This window comes from Chanodichthys erythropterus, chromosome 22 (genome assembly GCF_024489055.1).
Source record: "Chanodichthys erythropterus isolate Z2021 chromosome 22, ASM2448905v1, whole genome shotgun sequence".
NCBI lineage: Eukaryota > Metazoa > Chordata > Actinopteri > Cypriniformes > Xenocyprididae > Chanodichthys > Chanodichthys erythropterus.
The window spans coordinates 7,753,298-7,773,512 of record NC_090242.1 but is presented as its reverse complement, the minus strand read 5'-3'; the positions used below and the strand labels follow the sequence as shown (position 1 = coordinate 7,773,512).

Here is a 20,215-nt window from a genome sequence, read left to right as displayed (position 1 = left end):
AGCAACATGCTAACGAAACATTTAGAAAGACAATTTACAAATATCACTAAAATTATCATGATATCATGGATCATGTCAATTATTATTGCTCCATCTGCCATTTTTCACTGTTATTCTTGCTTGCTTACCTAGTCTGATGATTCAGCTGTGCACAGATCCAGACGTTAATACTGGCTGCCCTTGTGTAATGCCTTGAACATGAGCTGGCATATGCAAATATTGGGGGCGTACATAATAATGATCTTTTAAACAAATGAGATTTATATAAGGAGGAGGAAACAATGGAGTTTGAGACTCACTGTATGTCATTTCCATTTACTGAACTCTTGTTATTCAACTATGCCAAGATAAATTCAATTTATGATTCTAGGGCACCTTTAATTTAGATATTTGATTATTCTGGGTATCTCATATTTTCAATTATTCTTTCATTACGGACCCATATCGCTTAGAAAATTCACTTCGGCCCTTGAGTGCCTTTCACGATCACAAACTCACCAGTTCTGGTCTTAGTCAGAGGGTGATGAGTTTACTAATGCATTTGAGTCGAACCGCCACATGCTTGTTCATACAAAAAGTTTTCTTAGTCACGGTACTGCAACTTGCTAAGCCAGTTGATAGACAAAAATCAAAAAGTCCCATGATGTGCAACATGCTCCTTTCATTGAGCCTTTAGTTTCAATCTATCCAGACGCAAATTTGCGGAAATATGGACTCCAATAATCTACTGGTCATAATGATTTCAGAGGAATCCAGAGTAAATCAAATATAACATTTTATTTTTCAAGTAAAAATGTATGCCAGTTTCATAGTTGGACAATTCGAAGACAATTCAGAAATGCACATGCACACTGGTGGATTAGTGTTTGAAGACACTTGTCCATCACTGCGTGGGGGCCTCTGGTTACAGAAAATCCCCCATGACTGCTTTGCAATTTACCTTATACACAGACCAGAACAAAAGGGTTATAAATATTTACTACACCACACCTGTTTTGGGGGGAGAAAAGTGGGTTTTCACAACACCACCCAAAAAGAGGACAGAATTTTCCTTAGTTCTTCTTCATAATACCAGTGACTGCTGTGAAATTGAGACCATTTTACCAATCATTTAAAATGATACCAAACATAAAAAGGGAAAAACAATAGATACATAAGTTACATTATATATCTTGAAGAACTTTCAGTGACTTGCGTCAGGGGGAAGCGAAGGTGTGTTTGCGTTTGTGTGTGTGGTCGGGGAGGCGCTGTCCTTTTGGGGTTAGGGCAAGGCATTGTCCTTTGCTACTTCTTTGAGATCTTCTTTCCAGATGAGTTTTATTACTTTATTGCAGGGTACTTGATCTCAGTTTTTGTCTGAGCAGGAAAATCAGGTCTTACATTAGTTTGTAGGGCTGCACGATTGGAAATACTGAAATATCACAAATGGACATATTGCGATGGCTTGCGATACTTGAATAGGCTACTTCAAAAAGTTGTGAAAAGTCAGTTTTGGGCAACTTTTCGTGCAACAGTTACTTGCACATGACTTGCTTGATGTTAAAAATAGTTATTAGGCTGTTGGAAAACATCTCATTGCTGTACTCATGCTGTGCACAGAAAGACGCCTCTTAGAGACAGCGTGCAATCCCAAATTCAGTTTTCTTTCATGCTTATTGCACTGGAATGGTCAAATACACACAGTTATGTCAGAATGTAATTTTGTCATTTATAGAAATAAAAACCATTCGATTCAGTTGGATAACGGTCACTTCAGTTCCACACCGGATGTGTATTTTTACATTTGATTATTGCATTTCTGTACTAATTCTAACTAAATAAACCTACTTTACCTGAAAAACTTAATTTGTTTAATCAATATTTTTGTTACATTGTATTTTTCCAATTCTTTGCAATTTGCTTTAAAAATGTGCTTTAATTTTTTTTTTTTAATTTTTCCTTTTATTTAAAAAAAAAAAAAAAAAGATAAAATAACAAACTAACTATATCGTGATATATGGGTCAATGATGTGATGCTATTTTTTTGTGTCAATATGATTTAGTTACATTTTAAAGGGTTAAAATTTCTAAATAAATTTGCAAAAGACCATTCTCATTTTTGCGGACACAGTCTAAAATTTCTGGTTTTAATTCATTTTGAGAGAATATTTGGGGAATGATTGCAAAAATGTCAATGTGGTGTAACTGAAAACTTTGTACCAAATAACTGATCTTGTTTAAAAAAGGTGAAATTCTCAAATACATTTCTGAATAATAATTCTCAGTAAATAAAAGTAAATTTAACACCATTGTTCTGGATATTATAATTATAAGTCAAGTTCCTGAAGTGTCTAGGTGGTGTAACCACCTTTCAAAGAGCCATTTTGTTAATTTTGCAAGATGATATGACATGAGTATTAACTTTTTAAAATATTCCCACTGAGGCCATGTGCTTACATGATAATGCCTGTCAAATTTGATTTTAAATTGAAATGTCAAATGGTATAACCGGTTACACAATTTGACTCCTTTCTGTTATAGGGGCCAATTTAATCAAATATCCCTAGTTTATGATGCTGATTAAAGATGCAATATAAACTAACCTACTATTTGAAACAATTTTCAAGAGGGTTTTTTATTGAGAATTTCACTTTTTAAAACAAGATCAATTATTTGGTACAAAGTTCTCACAGTTACACCACATTGACATTTTTTAAATCGTCCTCCACATATTCTCTCAAAATGAATTAAAACAGACTTGGTCCTCAAGTAATTTGCCAATTTATTGAGAAATTTTAACCCTTTTAAATTTAATTAAACCATATGGACACAAAAAAAAAATTGCATGACGTCATTGAACCATATTTTGTTTTTGTGAAATAAAATATGATTACACTTTATTTTAACGTGTCTCTGTTACACTGTAATTATACATTTATTTATCACGGACAATGCACAGAAAAACATTAATCTCAAGAAGAGAGAAGATGCTCTGCACCAGATTTAGCTATTAGCTAATAATTTCCATCTGTAGCCCTTGGGCAGGTCACTAGATAAACTATTTCTCTAAAAAAAATCTAACATACACAAATTTCATAAAAACAATACCCTCTAAAAGTTAAATTAGCATTATTATAAATATTTGTCCTCACTTAAGATTACACATATACTATGTCATTAACACTGTTGATAGAGTAGTCACACCAGATGAAATCTAACAATATAATCCCTGAGTCCAGCTCTTATTTGATAAATGTTAATATTGACATGTCTGTTTGCTCAATAGCCATTGTTTTAGTTGGGACATGTTTTAAGTTCAACCGGTAGTGCATTACACTTTTTTTGCTGCAGTAAATGAAAAAGAAGATTGTCCCAATGTCCCATTGCACTTTTGCACATTTAAGAGGGATGGTCAGATTGGAATTTACAGATGAACGGGATGTTCTAGTCATTTGATCCCAGAGTAACAAAAAACTCTTAATGGAGGGGCAGCGGTGTTATGCAAGATTTTAAACAGCAGACGCATTTCAGAATAATAGATCATATGATCAAAATGTAGCAATTTGTATCCATTTAATATATTACAATGATGGCAATTCAATGATCTTGTGTCAAATACTTTTAAAGAATGTTTAAAAAGGTCTTTCCAGTTTCTTTCGTAATGTTTTAGTGGCCTGTGACCAGCAGGTAAGACAATATTGTAAATGTGAAAAAAATCTTGGCATGGAGAAATACCTTTAGTTTCGAATGTGTCTAAAATTGGCAATACTTCATTAATACTTTACTTAGATGTTTAACTTGTCTGTTGAAGGTTAAGGTTGAGTCTAAATACATTCTCAAATACTTGACTTCCTTGACATTATTAATAGTTTGCCCTGATATGCTAAGCTGAGGGCCACAAATTTGTTTTTTACTGAAATACATTGTTTTTTTTAGCATTTAGTGTGAGGCATGAGTTTTGTAGGCATTGAACAATTTTATTTATTTAATTTAAATTATTTATTTAAGTGCTAATGAGAAATTATCAGCCGCTTCAGTCACATTTTGTGTCATCGGCATACATTTGTAGCTCTACATCTTCACAAATTGTTGGTAAGTCATTGATTTATAGGCAAAATAGCAATGGTCCCAAAATTGAACCCTGCAGAACTCCTACTGCACAAGGTCTCAAAGTTGATCATTTATCATCAATGCAAACACATTGTTTACTTTCAGAAATATAAGATTGTAACCATTTTAGTGAAGTGTCAGAAAGATTGAATTTTGTAAGCTTTGATAACAATACTGCATGGTTTACAGTATCAAAGGCTTTTTAAGAAATCCAAAAATACTGCTGCAACCACTCCTCTCTTGTCTAACGCTGATTTAATTCTTTCTATGAGACAGCAACAAGCCGCCTCTGTCGAGTAGTTGCTCCTGAACCCAAATTGCATTGGGTGCAGGAGTTTTTTTACAATGGAGATGTGCCACAAGTTGCCTTCTCAATTACTTTCGATACAGCTGGCAGTATGCTTATCGGCCGATAGTTGCTGATCTTTCTTCTCTCCACCTTTATGTATGGGTATTTCTATCACTGTTTTAAAGGCTGAGGGAAACACACCATCCAAAAAAGATTGATTAATAATGCAGGTAATTGGGTACGTCCTTATGCCGTTTTAAAAAGTGCCCAGTTATCCTTTGCCTTAGAAGTAGACAGAGAGGAGATGATTTGATGTACTTTCAGTTCATTAATGCAGTCAAATTTAAGACCTTGTTGATTATTGGCCAAGTTTTCTGGAATATCATTGATATTAAATTTTCGTTGCAGTTCTAAACAGGAGTCAATAAAATAACAGTTAAAACTATTTGCTACGTCTACATTATCTTTTAGGATTTCTCCATTTATTGCCAACTCTATCTTTTCATTTTAATATTGATCTTTACCCATTAATTAATCAATTGTTTTCCACAACTTTTGAGTATTCCCGTGTGCTTGTCGAATGTGGTCTAAAAAAGTATTTGCTTTAGCCTTTCTTATCTGTGATATAGCTTTATTTCTTAAGCTTTTGTATATCAGATGGTCTGTAGTTAATTTTGATTTTATAGCTCTTTTTAATGCTGCATCCCGTTTTTTCATAAGTTGCCATAATTCATCTGTGAACCATGGTAAATTTTTCCATTCTGCCTCTTTTATTTAATTTTTTTAAACAAGGTCTGTATTATTGAAGTTTTACAGTTGTCACAAGCTTGCTCTGTGTCTTAAACTAAAGTTAAATGTCTCCAGTTAAATCATCTTTATTTCATTTTCCAGTTTCTCTCGGTCTTGTTTCGGGATGCATGAGAAATATCTTTTTATATCTGACACCTTTTGATTTTTATATCGTTCTCTAGACAATTTTCTTGAAACTAGCGTTAAATTATGATCAGAAATTCCTGTGATCAAGTTGTATATCTTCATCATACGATCACATTTGTTTACGAAAACTAGGTCTATCAAGGTTTGAGATGATTTTGTAATTCTAGTGGGACCTTTTATTATCCGAGTCATTTGAAATTGAATCAGAATATCTTTTAATTTCTTCCTACATTCTTTGTTTAGCCAATTTATATTAAAATCTCCAAGTAGTATACACTCTTTCCCATTACAGCGTTTTAGAATTCTGTTCAGTTCTTCATAAAAATTGTCTTTAGCGTTTGGTGGTCTGTACAACACGATAACTTTGAATGACATTTCAGGAGAAAGAGTTATTGTAACACCAATTCCTTCAATCTCATTATCAGGCAAGTCAAATAATTTACTCTGCAGGGTCTTTTTAACATAAGAGCAAAACCCCTCCCCCTTTCCCATATTTACGGTCTTTTCTATAGACCAATTTGGTGTTTGCAAACAGCAATGACGTTTTTATGGGCGGAGCCTACCTGGTTGCAGAAAATGACAGTTGAGCAGTAGCAGTCTATGGAAGCCACGAAATAAAAGAATAAAAAAAAGTAAATTTTGAGTTTATATCTCACAATTCTTACAAAGAAAAACAGAATTGTGAAATATCTACTCATTATTCTGTCTTTTCTGAATTGCAATTTATCCTGCAATTCTGACTTTTTTCCCCTCAGAATTGTGAAATAATCTCACAATTGTGAGTTATAAAGTCCGAACTGGGAGTCATAAACACGCAAATGCAAGAAAAAAAGTCAGAATTGTGAAATAAAAATTTTATAGACTATGTTAAAAAGTTATCTATGTAAAATGTTATAGGTTTAAATATTATTTCATGCTGTAACTGCTATGTATGCATGTACTCTGAACTGCATATGTGAATATTATGTAGACTTACTGTTTACATCAAATTCCTGCTTTAATAGTAGACTAATCCTTGGCAGGTGTCATCAGTCCAGTCTGTGAAACGTCTCCGTTTAGCTTCAAAGGACGTTTTCAAAGATGGTTTTCTTTAAAAATTAAGACTATATTTTTTTGCATTCTGATTCCAACATCCAGAGGCACAACAAAACGTTTTTCTCTTATTCTGTGGATTTTGCACATTTTCCTCCAATTGCTACCGCTATTTTTCTGCAACCACTATGCGCGCGCAGCTGCAAGTGACGTCATTGTGACGTCTGCTCCAAAGAGGTCTATAGATGTTATATCCTAGGTTGTTTGTTTGGATGCTATTGTTTAAACAGGTCTCCAAAAGTCCCAAGTAATCCAAATTAGAAACTGATAAATGTTCAAGTTGTTCAGTTGGGGATAAAACGCTTCTAATATTTAAGTGTCCTCCAAATATTCCTTTAGGCTTGACGGTGGGGTCCCATAGTACTTTTGCGTGATTTACAGTTTGAAACAGACTTATTTTATGCATTTCATACATGCTGTGTTGCTAACAGGGTTGCATAGCAGTTACTAGTTGTGATTATACATTTAATAATATCAAGTAACTACATGTACTTACTATAGTATTATGATTAGGGTTTGGTTTTGGTTAAGCTGCATGTAATTATGCATAATTTATAGTTACAACCATTGTAACTACATGCAAATCTTGCATAAAAGTTCTCATATCGTGAAATAAGAATTTGGACATATCGCCCACCCCTACACCCATCCCATAGAGTGACAAAATGGCTGAAGCACTAACCTGCAGTGCACATCCTCTGGCCACAGCTTCATCTGCATTCAACGTCGTGCTCAGCTCCTTCCCGAAGAATTTGCTGATTTTGTCTTTGATGGCTGGAATCCTGGAGGCGCCGCCAATGATCTCCACCGCATAGATGTCCTCTTTCTTAAGTCCTGGTTGTAGGAGGAAATAAACAACAACAGCGTTCCATCACTGCTTGATGGGGGGAAAGCCACGGTGAAGGAAGGAAAAGTGTTTACACTCACTGGTCTGTTCCATGATGCTGCGCAGAGGACCCTCCACCTTGGCCAACAGCCCTGCACAGAGCTCCTCAAACTTGGCTCTGGAACACAGGAGTCATCAAGATATTATTAGACGTGGTATTTTAACAAATTAACCTCACATTTCCCCGTCACTGCTTATTTTACGCCGGTGACATCGAGCACCCAGTTTAGCTATTGGCATGCTGTCAGTGTGGATACTGACCTGTTGAGTGTGCTGCTGACATCGATGTCATTCATGAAGCATTCAATGTTGAGCGGCAAGTCCGAGGAGTTGGCACTCATGAGCTTTTTCAGCTTCTCGCACTCCTGGTAAAGTCGCACCAGAGCGCGGGGCTTCGATCGCACGTCCAACTTGTACTTCTGAGCAAAGTCCTCACAGAAGTACTGGACCAGCACCTCATCGAAGTCTTTACCGCCCAGCTCAGGGTCGAACGCAGAACCCAGAACCTGCGTTAATCGGGTATTAGAGGGCCAAACAGAACAATCGTTAGAGGCATTCACACAGCATGTGTACGGCAAGACACTAGAGCTGCACGATTAATACTTAAAATATCGCAATCTCGATTCAAACACCCATGCGATGTGATTCACCTGCGTCTATTCAACCTTTGACAAGTACGATCACGGTAGGGCTGCACAATGATTAATCGCGATAATAAAAGTCTGTGTTTACGTAATATATTTGTGTGTTCTGTGTTATATAAATACAGGCACATACATGTATAAATTTAAAATATATATATATATACACACATGTATAAATAAATATACATATTTATATATATTAGATTACATATAATTATAAATATTTTATATATAAATATAATTTTTTTTCTTAAATATATACATGTATGTGCATGTATTTATATATACATAATTAATATACACAGAACACACACATATATTACATAAACACATTTTGCAAACGATTAATCGTTGTGCAGCCCTAGATCACAGCGAACATTCAGATCTTTGTTGGCACGGCTGCTGATCCAGAGAGAGCAGTTATCATGTATAGGTATGAAACAGCTTCACAATCATCATTTTGTTTCAAACACATTATTTCTGTGTAATTATAGTTCACATATAAATACTGATGTCAACGGTAGTGATCAAAATAGAGCAAATCAGCTTTAGAAAGTAACTTGATGCTTCAAATAAAGATCAACATCACTATCACTTACATCGTTACACCAGTAGGAGGCGACAAGTGACTATCAAATAATGTATTTGTCATTGAATCATTGATTCAAGAGATTTGTTCAAAAACGCTGATTCATCCAGTAATGAAACAAGTGAAATATTTATGAGTGAGTCATTGAATCATTCATTCAAGAGATTTGTTCAAAAACACTGATTCATGCAGTAATAAAACAATGTAACCCCTTAACTGTCACCCCCACTTTTTTTTAGACAAGAAAATGCACTATCCAAACTTAAATGGTTGTAATTCAAGCATACTTTGGAGTATAGACAAAAGGCTGGTCTTGTTTTAAAGATGAAATTTGGCAGATTATTGTAGATGTGAAAAAACTTATGTAAGTGAAAAAGAAAAAAAGTTATAGAAGTTTATGTTTATGTAAATGTAAAATGTAAAAATATTATATTTTATATTTTACATAAAATATATATTTTACAAAACAATTTTACTCTAAAGCTGCAAGGAAATCAAAGCCAAAAATCTGAACAAGTTGTATTCCAAATTTTAGGTTGATATCTCAAAAAATGAGCTTTCAGTAAGATTTTGTTTGGGCGCAGTACCACACTTTTTCACTAGATGACAACCAAGCTCCATTACTGACCATATAAAGGCACCTCCATTTCCATATATGGTTTGAGTGATCTGAACCATATATTTACATTATTTTCATACAATTTATGAAGTAGATATCCTATATAGAAGTAGTATGGGAATTTTGGCAGAATTTCATATGAATTCAGCCTCTAATAAACATAAAAATAACATGTATGTAGGCCTAGGTTATAGATCGGCGCCACAATCATAAATGTATTTTTTTTCCTATTAAAAACATTTTCAGACCTTTTTTTCTCAAAAAATTGAATGGATGTTATCTTGTGAACTCTTGGCATGAAAACAAACATGTTTCAACCAATCTTTAATGATTTTTCATGTTCATTGCAATTTCAAAATAAAGGTCTGAACATGCCTTATGGGTATGAAAATATGCTTGTTGCAAATTGATAAATTACTACTGCTATGTAATTTATTTTGGAAATCAGTCACCAAATATGTAAACTAGAGATTCTAAGCTTTCAAATGATATATAGTTTGTCAAGATTCGTTTAGGTTCAGTATAGAATATTACTGTTTTAAATATGTAATGGCAAACGTCCCACCTGTGGGAGTCATTGAATCATTCATTCAAGAGATTCGTTCAAAAACACTGATTCATGCAGTAATAAAACAATTTAAGTATTTATGACTGAGTCATTGAATCATTCATTCAACAGATTTGTTCAAAAACACTGATTCATGCATTAATGAAACAAGTGAAATATTTATGAGTGAGTATATTTAATATATACTCACTATAGTAATATAGTAAATATTTACTTCTTTTTTTAAAATACACTGCTGAGTTTGATACAGAATCAGTTTTAATGGCTGCAGCAACAGTGCTTTTAAAAAAGAAACTGAGATGCAACTTCTCACAGAGTCCATCAATTACTTTTAAAAAATGACATTCACATTCATTCAAATGAACTGAACTAACAGAACAATCGTAACAGAGTTCATTTTAATCGAACCAAGCCTGCTAATAGTGAACACACTCTTATTTAAAGACGATAACCCTGCTCTGATTATAAACATGTTGTGATGGGTTAAGAATTACCACTAAAATGTGTATTTTAAAGTACATGGACAAAAAACCCTTACCTTCAACTTCCCCTTGTTAAAGGCACACGCAGAGACCTGGTAACTAGCATGACCAATATCCACAAACACCACAGTCCTGGGCTTCTCCTCAGGAGCGGGCAGGTCCTGTTTGTAGATCCCATATGCCAGTGCAACTATAATTACACATGAATGCAATAAACTGTTAGAACGAACAGTGCTTTTTTCTGTCACTCTTGATGGTTCACCTAAAATGACATTTTTGTCCTCATTTCACACCCTTGCTTGTGTTGAACCACTAGGCAAATTGGATGTATAAGTCATATGGAAATACTTAAATGCAGTTGTAATTTTGAACTTTTTGGGGGTCTGACCATGTACAATCCATTATGTAGGTCAGGCGTAATGGGAAGGGGATCAAGCAATGACAGGTGGTTCATTTTTGGGTGAACTAATCCCATTACAAGTATTTCACCTGCTGTGGTGTCGTTCATGAGTCTGAGACAGTTAAGGCCTGCGATCTGTGCAGCATCAATGACTGATCTTCTCTCAGAATCAGTGAAGAAGCTGGGGACCTATGTGAGAGCATAAGAAAAACAAGAAAACTTTAACTAGTCCGATTATTCTCATTCATTACAAACTACAACAGCCACACACACACACACACACACAAAACAGGTAAAACAATGCAATATTCTGAAAATAACATAGTGATGTTACTGAGGCGAGAGTTTGTGGAACTGACAATGAAGCAGCGCGAAAATATATTAAAAACAAAAAGACAACTGAAGGCATTGAGTTCTGTCATAAGTATTCAAAAATCTGCCAATAGTACAGGACTTTCAGTAAACCCAGCGCACTTTCACTGTGTTTAGCTTACATGTATTAAACAGATGCCATACGATTATGTTGGGTAATTTGGGTCCAACTACAATTGTGCACATATACAGTACAGTCCAAAAGTTTGGAACCACTAAGATTTTTAATGTTTTTAAAAGAAGTTTCGTCTGCTCACCAAGGCTACATTTATTTAATTAAAAATACAGTAAAAAAACAGTAATATTGAGAAATATTATTACAATTTAAAATAACTGTTTTCTATTTAAATATATTTGACAAAGTAATTTATTCCTGTGATGGCAAAGCTGAATTTTTAGCATCATTACTCCAGTCTTCAGTGTCACATGATCCTTCAGAAATCATTCTAAAATGCTGATCTGCTGCTCAAACATTTAATGTGTACAATTGTACAAAATATTTGTGTACAATATTTTTTTTCAGGATTATTTGATGAATAGAAAGTTCAAAAGAACAGTGTTTATCTGAAATCTAATCTTTTGTAACATTATAAATGTCTTTACTGCCACTTTTGATTGATTTATGCATCCTTGCTGAATAAAAGTATTCATTTCTTTAATTTCTTTTCAAAAAAATAAAAATAAAAATTCTTACTGACCTGTTATATACTGTTTTCAACATTGAAAATAATCAGAAATGTTTCTTGAGCAGCAGATCAGCATATTAGAATGATTTCTGAAGGATCATGTGACACTGAAGACTGGAGTAACGATGCTGAAAATTCCGCTTTGCATCACAGGAATAAATTACTTTGTCAAATATATTTAAATAGTACACAGTTATTTTAAATTGTAATAATATTTCACAATATTACGTTTTTTTACTGTATTTTTAATTAAATAAATGTAGCCTTGGTGAGCAGACGAAACTTCTTTATAAAACATTAAAAATCTTAGTGGTTCCAAACTTTTGGACTGTACTGTATATTAGAGTTGCACAAAATTGGGAAAAACATGATATTACCTTTCTGGACATGGACAGTATACCGTACATACATTTTCAATGGAGGGACAGAAAGCATTCGGACTAAACCTAAAATATCTTAAACCGTGTTCTGAAGATGAACGAAGGTCTTACAGTTTGGAACGACATGAAGGTGAGTCATTAATGACATAATTTTAATTTTTTCACCAATTAAGAACAAATGCACAAATCCAATTTAATGATACACATCCATTTTCTTTCTCAATTGTTTACGTTAACGTAAGCAATAAGTGACTGTGTTTGAAGATCCTTGTTGTATTTTGACTATTTTTTGTGTACTCCCGTGCCGTCTGCACGAAAACAGCGCACAAGTACTGAATTGAGTTCTCTTTAGCATTTTCTTGCACTCAAATGGCTCAAAATAGCTTGAGTGTTTAAACTGACAGGACCTACAATACGTTCAGATGATAAACGTTCACTCTATGATGGTTAAACTTTGCAATTAATCTGAGAATCGCAGGCGTTTTAAACCGTTAGGCCTGGTCTGTACCGCTCATGGATCAACTACGATCCCTATGAAATCTCACAACCTGCGATGTGACCATCACGGATGCGTACATCATGCAGCCCTAATATATATATGATGACTTTATTGACTGTGTCATTCTTCATAGCTCTTACTGAAGATGACTACACTACATTTTGCAGACACATCACTCGAATTTCATCTATTAAGAGAATTTCTTTGCACCAAAGGCCACAGACAGTAACAATAAAGTAAGCATAGTAAGTGATTACGCCAGTGAACTATATTTTAAGTATGTTTAGAAATGGGTACGTAAAAGAGAAAGGGCGTACAGAGATGACGCAGTCTGCCACAGGTTTTTTGAGCGCAGCTTCAGCGGTCTCTTTCAGTTTGGTCAGCAGCATGCCAGTGACCTGCTCAATGCCGAACACCTTCTCTTCCTCCATATACATGACCTGTGGGGACGGACAGCATAAAGACCTGTGATTTAACAACATCTGATTCACAGAACAGCTTTTAAAACATACTCGATTATCACTGCTGTTTAATTAGTCTTACCTTAATGCCAGTGGTTCCAGTCGGCATCTGAGCAAGATCATAGACCAGGCCGGACTTTGCCGCCTGGACATAAGGGTCACTGAACGCCCTGCCATGGAATCGCTTAAAACCCTGCACAGTGTTCTTGCAGTTTGTGACCACCTTGTTGTCAGAGCAGAAATTATAATTAGAACTTTCATCCATCCATGCAACATGTTATCCTGCTTATTCAAACTAATCTAATGCTTACCTGGCTTTTGGCGGCTGCCCCAATTGAACGATTCCGAGGACCGAATGATACAAATGACCTGAAAAGAGATACTACATCATTAGATACTACAATATTATCCAGCTTCGCACATTTTCTTGGAGCTCTTGTGCTAGATTGACGTGATACATTCATGCCTAAAACTAATACAATGTCTATGGCAGTGGTTCCCAAACCCTCTTTTGTATATTTTCAATTTTCAATTTAAAATTGGATAATATTTAGAGCTTTTAAGTGCTGGAAAAAGCATGAAGCACTTGAATAAGTGCTTGAATTTCACTCTCAAAAGCTTGCGTGAAACCTGAAATTAATAATGTAAAAGCATTCAAGTAAGCAATTTCAGTACGCGTTACTACATTAAATCCATGGTGATTTGTGGACTGGAGAGTAGACTTGTGCCAATATTCGGTAATACGATATATCACGATAATGAATATGCACGGTATTGTTATTGTGGGCATTTAAAAATACCGTAAATAATAATTTATTACCAATTATTACATTTTTTTTAATGCATATACGAATACTTTCCCCATCAACAGTATAAAATGCACAACATCGCTGTATTCTGCATCAAAAAAAACACGCGCTCAGATGTAAACAAGCTCAATGTGCACGAGAAGCACATGGCAGAACGAGTGAAGGAGACGCGCTGAATGAAAGTGCACATTCACTCTCTGACAGCAGAGGGTGCTGATGGAACAGCAGAAATGCAGCGGTTACCCCGGAAACCCCGCAAACAAAGCAACTGCGCTTGTGAAGTTTTTAAAATGCCTCAAACATATATTTTAATCAGGACTACAACATGCCCTTATGATCAGAAATGTTCTGATTATGTGTTATTGTTCAGTAAAACTTTGAGACATGCGGCTCGACACGTATATCGCTCACCAAGGCTACATGTATAAAATTTTATACCGTCACATGCCTACTGGAGAGCCTTAACTTCTTGTTCATGACACAGTGTTTCTCCTGGTTTTCACATCAGCGCTATTTGATCTGACATCTGTGGTCTAAAGCAGAGAATTCTGAATTTGAATATGCTTCCCACTAGATCTCACAGCGATGTTATTAATTTTGCAGCGAATTTGAACACTTTCGCACTGGATCTCTTCTGCGGTCTGTAGTAAGAAGTGTCACGTGATCGAGATCGGCGCGTACTGAGCTTGCGCTGTCTATTATTGCTCGGTGCTGATAAACGGTCTGTGCTGCACAGCTCAAACTAGTAGCGCTGTTTCGTTTCACTTTCGTTTTGTTTGCCGGTTTGACATTTCTCATATGAAACAGAAATGGCAGCTCTTATCAGCTCTAACAAAATTTAGTCGCACTGGCAGAAAAAAGCTTTGCTTCAGGAAGCTTTTGAGCGTCATGAATCTTTTGTGTCGAATCAGCAGTTCGGAGCACCAGAGTCACGTGATTTCAGCAGTTTGACATGCAATCCGATTCATGATTCGATAGGCTGATTCATAACGCTCTGAAGCTTCCTGAAGCAGTGTTTTGAAATCGGTCATCACTATATAAGTCGTTATTTTGTTTTTTTGGCGCACCAAAAATATTCTCGTGGCTTTATAATATTAATATTGAACCACTGTACTCACATGAACTGATTTAAATATGTTTTTAGTACATTAATGGATCTTGAGAGAGGAAATGTCATTGCTCCCTATGCAAGCCTCACTGACCCATCGGATTTCATCAAAAATATCTTAATTTGTCTTCTGAAGATGAACAAAGGTCTTACTGGTATGGAACGGCATGAGTAATAAATGACTTTATTTTAATTTTTGAGTGAACTAACCCTTTAAGTTTCCACAATTTGGTCTTTATACCAGAAACCCCATTGATTGAAATTCTTAGGATGTTGGTCCCTCGCACAAGGATGGTTCATGGCATCCAAAGAACTGAAAAGCCCAGGGGCTGGATGCATGTACTGAGGAGACTAGTTTTACAAGTTAATCATCATTTTGTTCATTACTGCAAGTAAGTTTCGTTTCGTTGATAGCAAAATAAGACTGATTACCCATAACTAACTGCTAGTTGGTCATTCTCATTCAGAACTAGCCACTGGACTAAAAAATTAACCGTAAATTGAATGATTTCTGTTATCTCAAGTCATTTCTTCAGTGATGCATCAGAAACTACTAACTTCTATTAAAAGGTACAATATGCAATACTGCAATACTGATGCACACTGCAGTAAGATAGATCGATTTTACAATATCATATTAAATGCTGGATGATTGTGTTGATAAATGACATGCAATTAATTTTAAAACGTATTGTATGATGGAGAAAATTCTGTATTACTGTTACTAAAAATAAAGCTGCATCTGATTATGCTATGTTAGCTACTTCACAAAATAGTGTTTTTCTCTGAGGCATGGTAAAGCATGGTACTCGCAAAACATCAAGAAAATTAGATTTAAACATTAAGACTAAACGTGTTGAGCTATATAACAATAATTAGATTTCTGTCTATAAATATATCAAAACAGTTGTTCCCTTTTCTATTAAAATGTGTAATATTTTAAAGCGTCTATGGTGTTTCCATGGTTTCTACAAAATAAAACCGGAAATCGAGCGTAACGCGGGTATGACGCAATTGACAGGCGACTCCTCACACGTCTCGCAGCCTTGGTTAAATTTGCAATTTTCTCCCGATTTACAAATAGTTGGAAACATTTGGGATATTGTCAGTACTCAAATGAACAAAATATATAACACTGGCCTAGTGGTTTTTGGATATTTCACTGCAAAATGTTACATATTGTACCTTTAACAGCAGCCAATTTTTATTTTATTTTATTTTTTATTTTTTTTTTTAACACGTTAAAAGTCATTTTTCATCGTTAAAGGACAATACGAGCATTCCTCAATAAATAGTTATGTAGTCCGAGTTAAAGAGAGACTGTCAGTTTTCCGATCGGCCTTAAACATGCTAGAATGTTCCTGCGGCCGCCGGTGTGACGTCACGGCAGAAGCAGCAGCAGCGCGAGCCACGCTGTAGCATGCGGCTAACTGTCCGTTCATCAAAACACTCTCAGCATAATTAAGTCATAGATATATATATATATATATATAAAATCTTAAGACTTTGATGTCATACTAGTCTGGCGTGAAAATAGATCGTCACAATACTAACTGCCAATCAAGGCAAGGGAACAAAGAGCACGTGTGAACTAATTTTACATTAATATTTACATCAAATGAAATGACATGAAATTAAATGAAAGAAAACACGTTCCACACTTCTTAATTTTGCTGTCATTGTGTGAGTGGGTTGTGACACGTCAATTTTACAGCAGAGAGAGAGAGAGAGAAATACACGCAGTCCCTAAAGATCGGTGAACAGTCAGTGTTAAGCAGAAGTAAAGTTTGACTTACGGTGTACATCTGTCGCTGTATTCGTTCGCCACGGTCTCTATTCCGCCGGCGCGAGCGACAGCAACATAACAGCTCTGGAAGCCCACATCAAACCCCACCACTGACATCTTCACTGGAGATCACAAGCACAGCCCTGCTAAAATACTCGATACCAGAAACAAGCGTCCTTTTAAAACATATATGACAGTCACGGAGAGGTTTAATTCATAAAACTCGGGTTTAACGCGATTTCATAGTTCTCGAATGACTGTAAGTTGATGCAGACCGGCTGACTGCTGGATGTAATGGGTAAGCCGGAGTTCACGCTGGAGTCAACGGTTTTATCGCGAGAGTTCCGGAGTTCTAGATGGCTCTGGAGCTTTCCTTGTGTGACGTAACCATGACGACAAATCTGTCCAATCGATGAAGAGCGATAGATGAACGTTTAGGAAATAAAGATGTTAAAATCTTAAAATATATACAATTTGTAGATTTTAATTAGAATATAATTTTAGAAGAAATCTCTATTTATTTCACACGATTATATAGTAAAATTTGCTTACATTCAAAGAAAAGAAAATAGTTTTTCGATGATTTAATTTTTTTTTTTAAAAAATGTAATGGAATATGTTCAGTTTCTGTTTTGGCACAGGCCTTTTTCATACCTTCATTACTGTGTAATTTGTTTTTATTGTGCTCAGTTTGCTCAATTTTATCCAAATAATGGATATGCACGGGTACTTCCTGGTTGTCGTTAAAGGGTTAGTTGGTTAGTTCACCCAAAAATGAAAATAATGTCATTTATTACTCTCCCTCGTGCCGTTCCACACCCCCTTCGTTCATCTTCAGAACACAAATTAAGCTATTTTAGTTTAAATCTGATGGCAATGACTCTCTCAAGATCCATTAATGTACTAAAAACATATTTAAATCAGTTCATGTGAGTACAGTGGTTCAATATTAATATTATAAAGTGCACGAGAATATTTTTGGAGCGCCAAAAAAACCCCAAAATAACGACTTATATAGTGATGGCCGATTTCAAAACACTGCTTCAGCTTCGGAGCGTTATGAATCACTGTGTCGAATCCGGGTGTGTCTCATACGTTCTGAAAAGTGAAGACACGGGCTCTTTCATCGCCCCCTGGAGGCTGGATGCAGTACAAGTCATAAACCCCGCCCTCTCAATGCAAACGAATGGCGCTTGTCAAAAAAAAAAAAGAAAATTAATTACTCTCCAATAAAAAATTTCAGAAAGATGGTTTTGGTCATTTAAGGTAGTTGTTATCACGCTGATATATATTCAATTGTGTTTTTTTGTGATAAGTTTGATTTTAGCTAGCAATTTGATGATATAGAAACGGGGCGTGTCGGTTTGATTGACAGTTTTGATTGACAGCTTCTCTTAACTGTCGGAGCTTCGAGGGGAGATTGAAGATATATCACCAACTTTTAATTTTCGATTTCTGTGTTATTTTTACAACGACAAAATGAAGAGTTTATTTGCAAAAACAGATAACTCCATTTTTATGAATTCTCACAAATCATGTTTTTTTTTATTGTGCATTTCAAGTAATAACAATCAATCTGCAGTTGGGCTGTTTTGATTAAGAAATGATAACTCTAAAAAATACAGGTAAATTAAAAAAATAAAATTCATTGAAAGTATGTTTTATATATATATTAAAAGTTTGTTTTTTAGCAAAAGCAGATAACTCCAACAGTCGTTTTTTTGGCAAAAGCAGATAACTCCACATTTCATGTTTCATAGTTAAACAAAACCCAAGTAATTGCATTTAAAACACTCTCAAACACACATGTGCACACAAGCGCACCCACCCACCCACGCGCGCACACCCACCCACCCACGCGCGCACACACACACACACACACAAACAAACAGATCGGCACACACACACACACACACACACACACACACACACACACGCTCTCTCTCTCTCTCTCAAACACACACACACACACACAGATCGGCACACAAGTACACACACACGCACTCATCCACACACGCACGTGCGCGCGCGCACACACACACACACACACACACAAGCAAAAGGACAACCAATTTTTCAGCATGTAAGTCGTGTATGGTGTACAAGGACTTACAGGAGTCGAAATCATAAATCCTCGATCACTTTTAGTGAGCTTTGATAAAACTTTCCTCAGCTAGCGCGTCTTTTTGAAGTGACTAGAAGCCCTGTCACCTGACCTGAATACTGCGCGCTGATTTGCTAAAACGGACTTATCGGTTTCTGTCTGTACACAAACAAGGGCGCTTGTCGGTTTCTGCTGTAAAACGTGAACTTGCGATGCCTGAAAGTGGGCAAAACCGGCTCTTCTGACAAAATGGATTTAGGGTACAGAACGTGCTATATATGGAGAATAATGCACAGCACTTAGTTCATTTTTTTTTAAAATGGCGTTTATCGGTTTTTGCAAATGAACTCTTCAGTTGTTCAGCAGTAAACTGTACTACCGACCTACAGGATCTGACGGATCACTCAGTTTTTTTCCCGGTAACGTTAAATGTGGGCTTTATAAGCTAATTAATAAATGATATTAGCTAAGATAACATGCTTAACGTTAGCCATGACAGAAAAAAAAACAGGTGATCGTTATCTGGCAGTTACTAATTATTTTTATGGGTATAAAAATAATAATTAGCAGGACAAAACTAATGATAGCCTATTGTTGATTTCCGGACGGATTGAATATAGCTGGGACAAATAACTAATAAAACTTGAGTTAGCTTATATCATTCTTAAATTAGAAGCTTAACACTGAAATCAAAATAGAACATTTATTTCTATATATTTTTATGTTATTTATACTTACGTTTGAACTCTTTGGTGGTTGTGAAATGTGAGGTCATTTTGTTCAACGTTAATCCTAAAATGAAGATAACAAAAATGAAACAACAATCCATTCAAAATATATTTATTTTATATGAGAAAAAAAATGCATGTGGTCGCCATAAACTATGATGATAACTTTGACAGACTGCATTAACTGAAGATCGTTAATTTTGCTGTCCAACCATAGTGTCCAACACATCGTGAAAGACTTGTTCATTTTAAATAATTTAAAAAATAGCCAACGTCAGTTTTAATATAGTATATTATTATGTCTTTAAATTTAAGTCGTTAGTTGTTGTATTTGTATTTAACTTACCTTATTTCAGCAAGCAAAAGAGAAGTTCACCAATAAAAAAAAACGAGTAAAAAGTTCAGGGGGCGTGGTTGAATGCGAGTGCGTTTGGGCCGAAGCTTGATACCGCGGCTCCGCCTCCGGCTCCACTGACGGTTCCTTCTGCGCATGCCCAGGCTCCGAACTTTTTTTTTTTGACGTATTGCGTAACATGTCAGCGCCCATTCGGTCGGCCATTTTGGCTTCAGTTCATTACAATGGAAGGAAGCGGCGTCGCGTCGTCCATCTTTTTTTACAGTCTATGGTCGAATCATGATTCGGATCGCGTTTCAAACCGCCAAAAATCACGTGACTTTGGCGCTCCGA

General features: G+C 35.5%; 1 protein-coding gene across 2 annotated transcripts in view; it reads right to left on the bottom strand.

Moving 5' to 3' along the window:
• hspa4a (heat shock protein 4a) overlaps positions 1-17,023 on the bottom strand; it is a 32,526-nt gene extending 15,503 nt beyond the window's left edge. Inside the window, exons 1-9 of one of the 2 annotated variants that reach the window (XM_067375270.1) lie at positions 16,706-17,023; positions 13,304-13,361; positions 13,075-13,215; positions 12,849-12,971; positions 10,684-10,783; positions 10,251-10,384; positions 7,554-7,798; positions 7,334-7,410; positions 7,089-7,240 (exon numbers count right to left, since the gene is read on the bottom strand). In XM_067375270.1, coding sequence (XP_067231371.1) covers positions 7,089-7,240; positions 7,334-7,410; positions 7,554-7,798; positions 10,251-10,384; positions 10,684-10,783; positions 12,849-12,971; positions 13,075-13,215; positions 13,304-13,361; positions 16,706-16,812 — 1,137 coding nt within the window. In that variant the 5' untranslated portion in view covers positions 16,813-17,023. The remainder of the gene's footprint in view (positions 1-7,088; positions 7,241-7,333; positions 7,411-7,553; positions 7,799-10,250; positions 10,385-10,683; positions 10,784-12,848; positions 12,972-13,074; positions 13,216-13,303; positions 13,362-16,705) is intronic. The other variant, XM_067375271.1, reaches the window with a different exon arrangement.
• Positions 17,024-20,215: the final 3,192 nt, after the last annotated feature.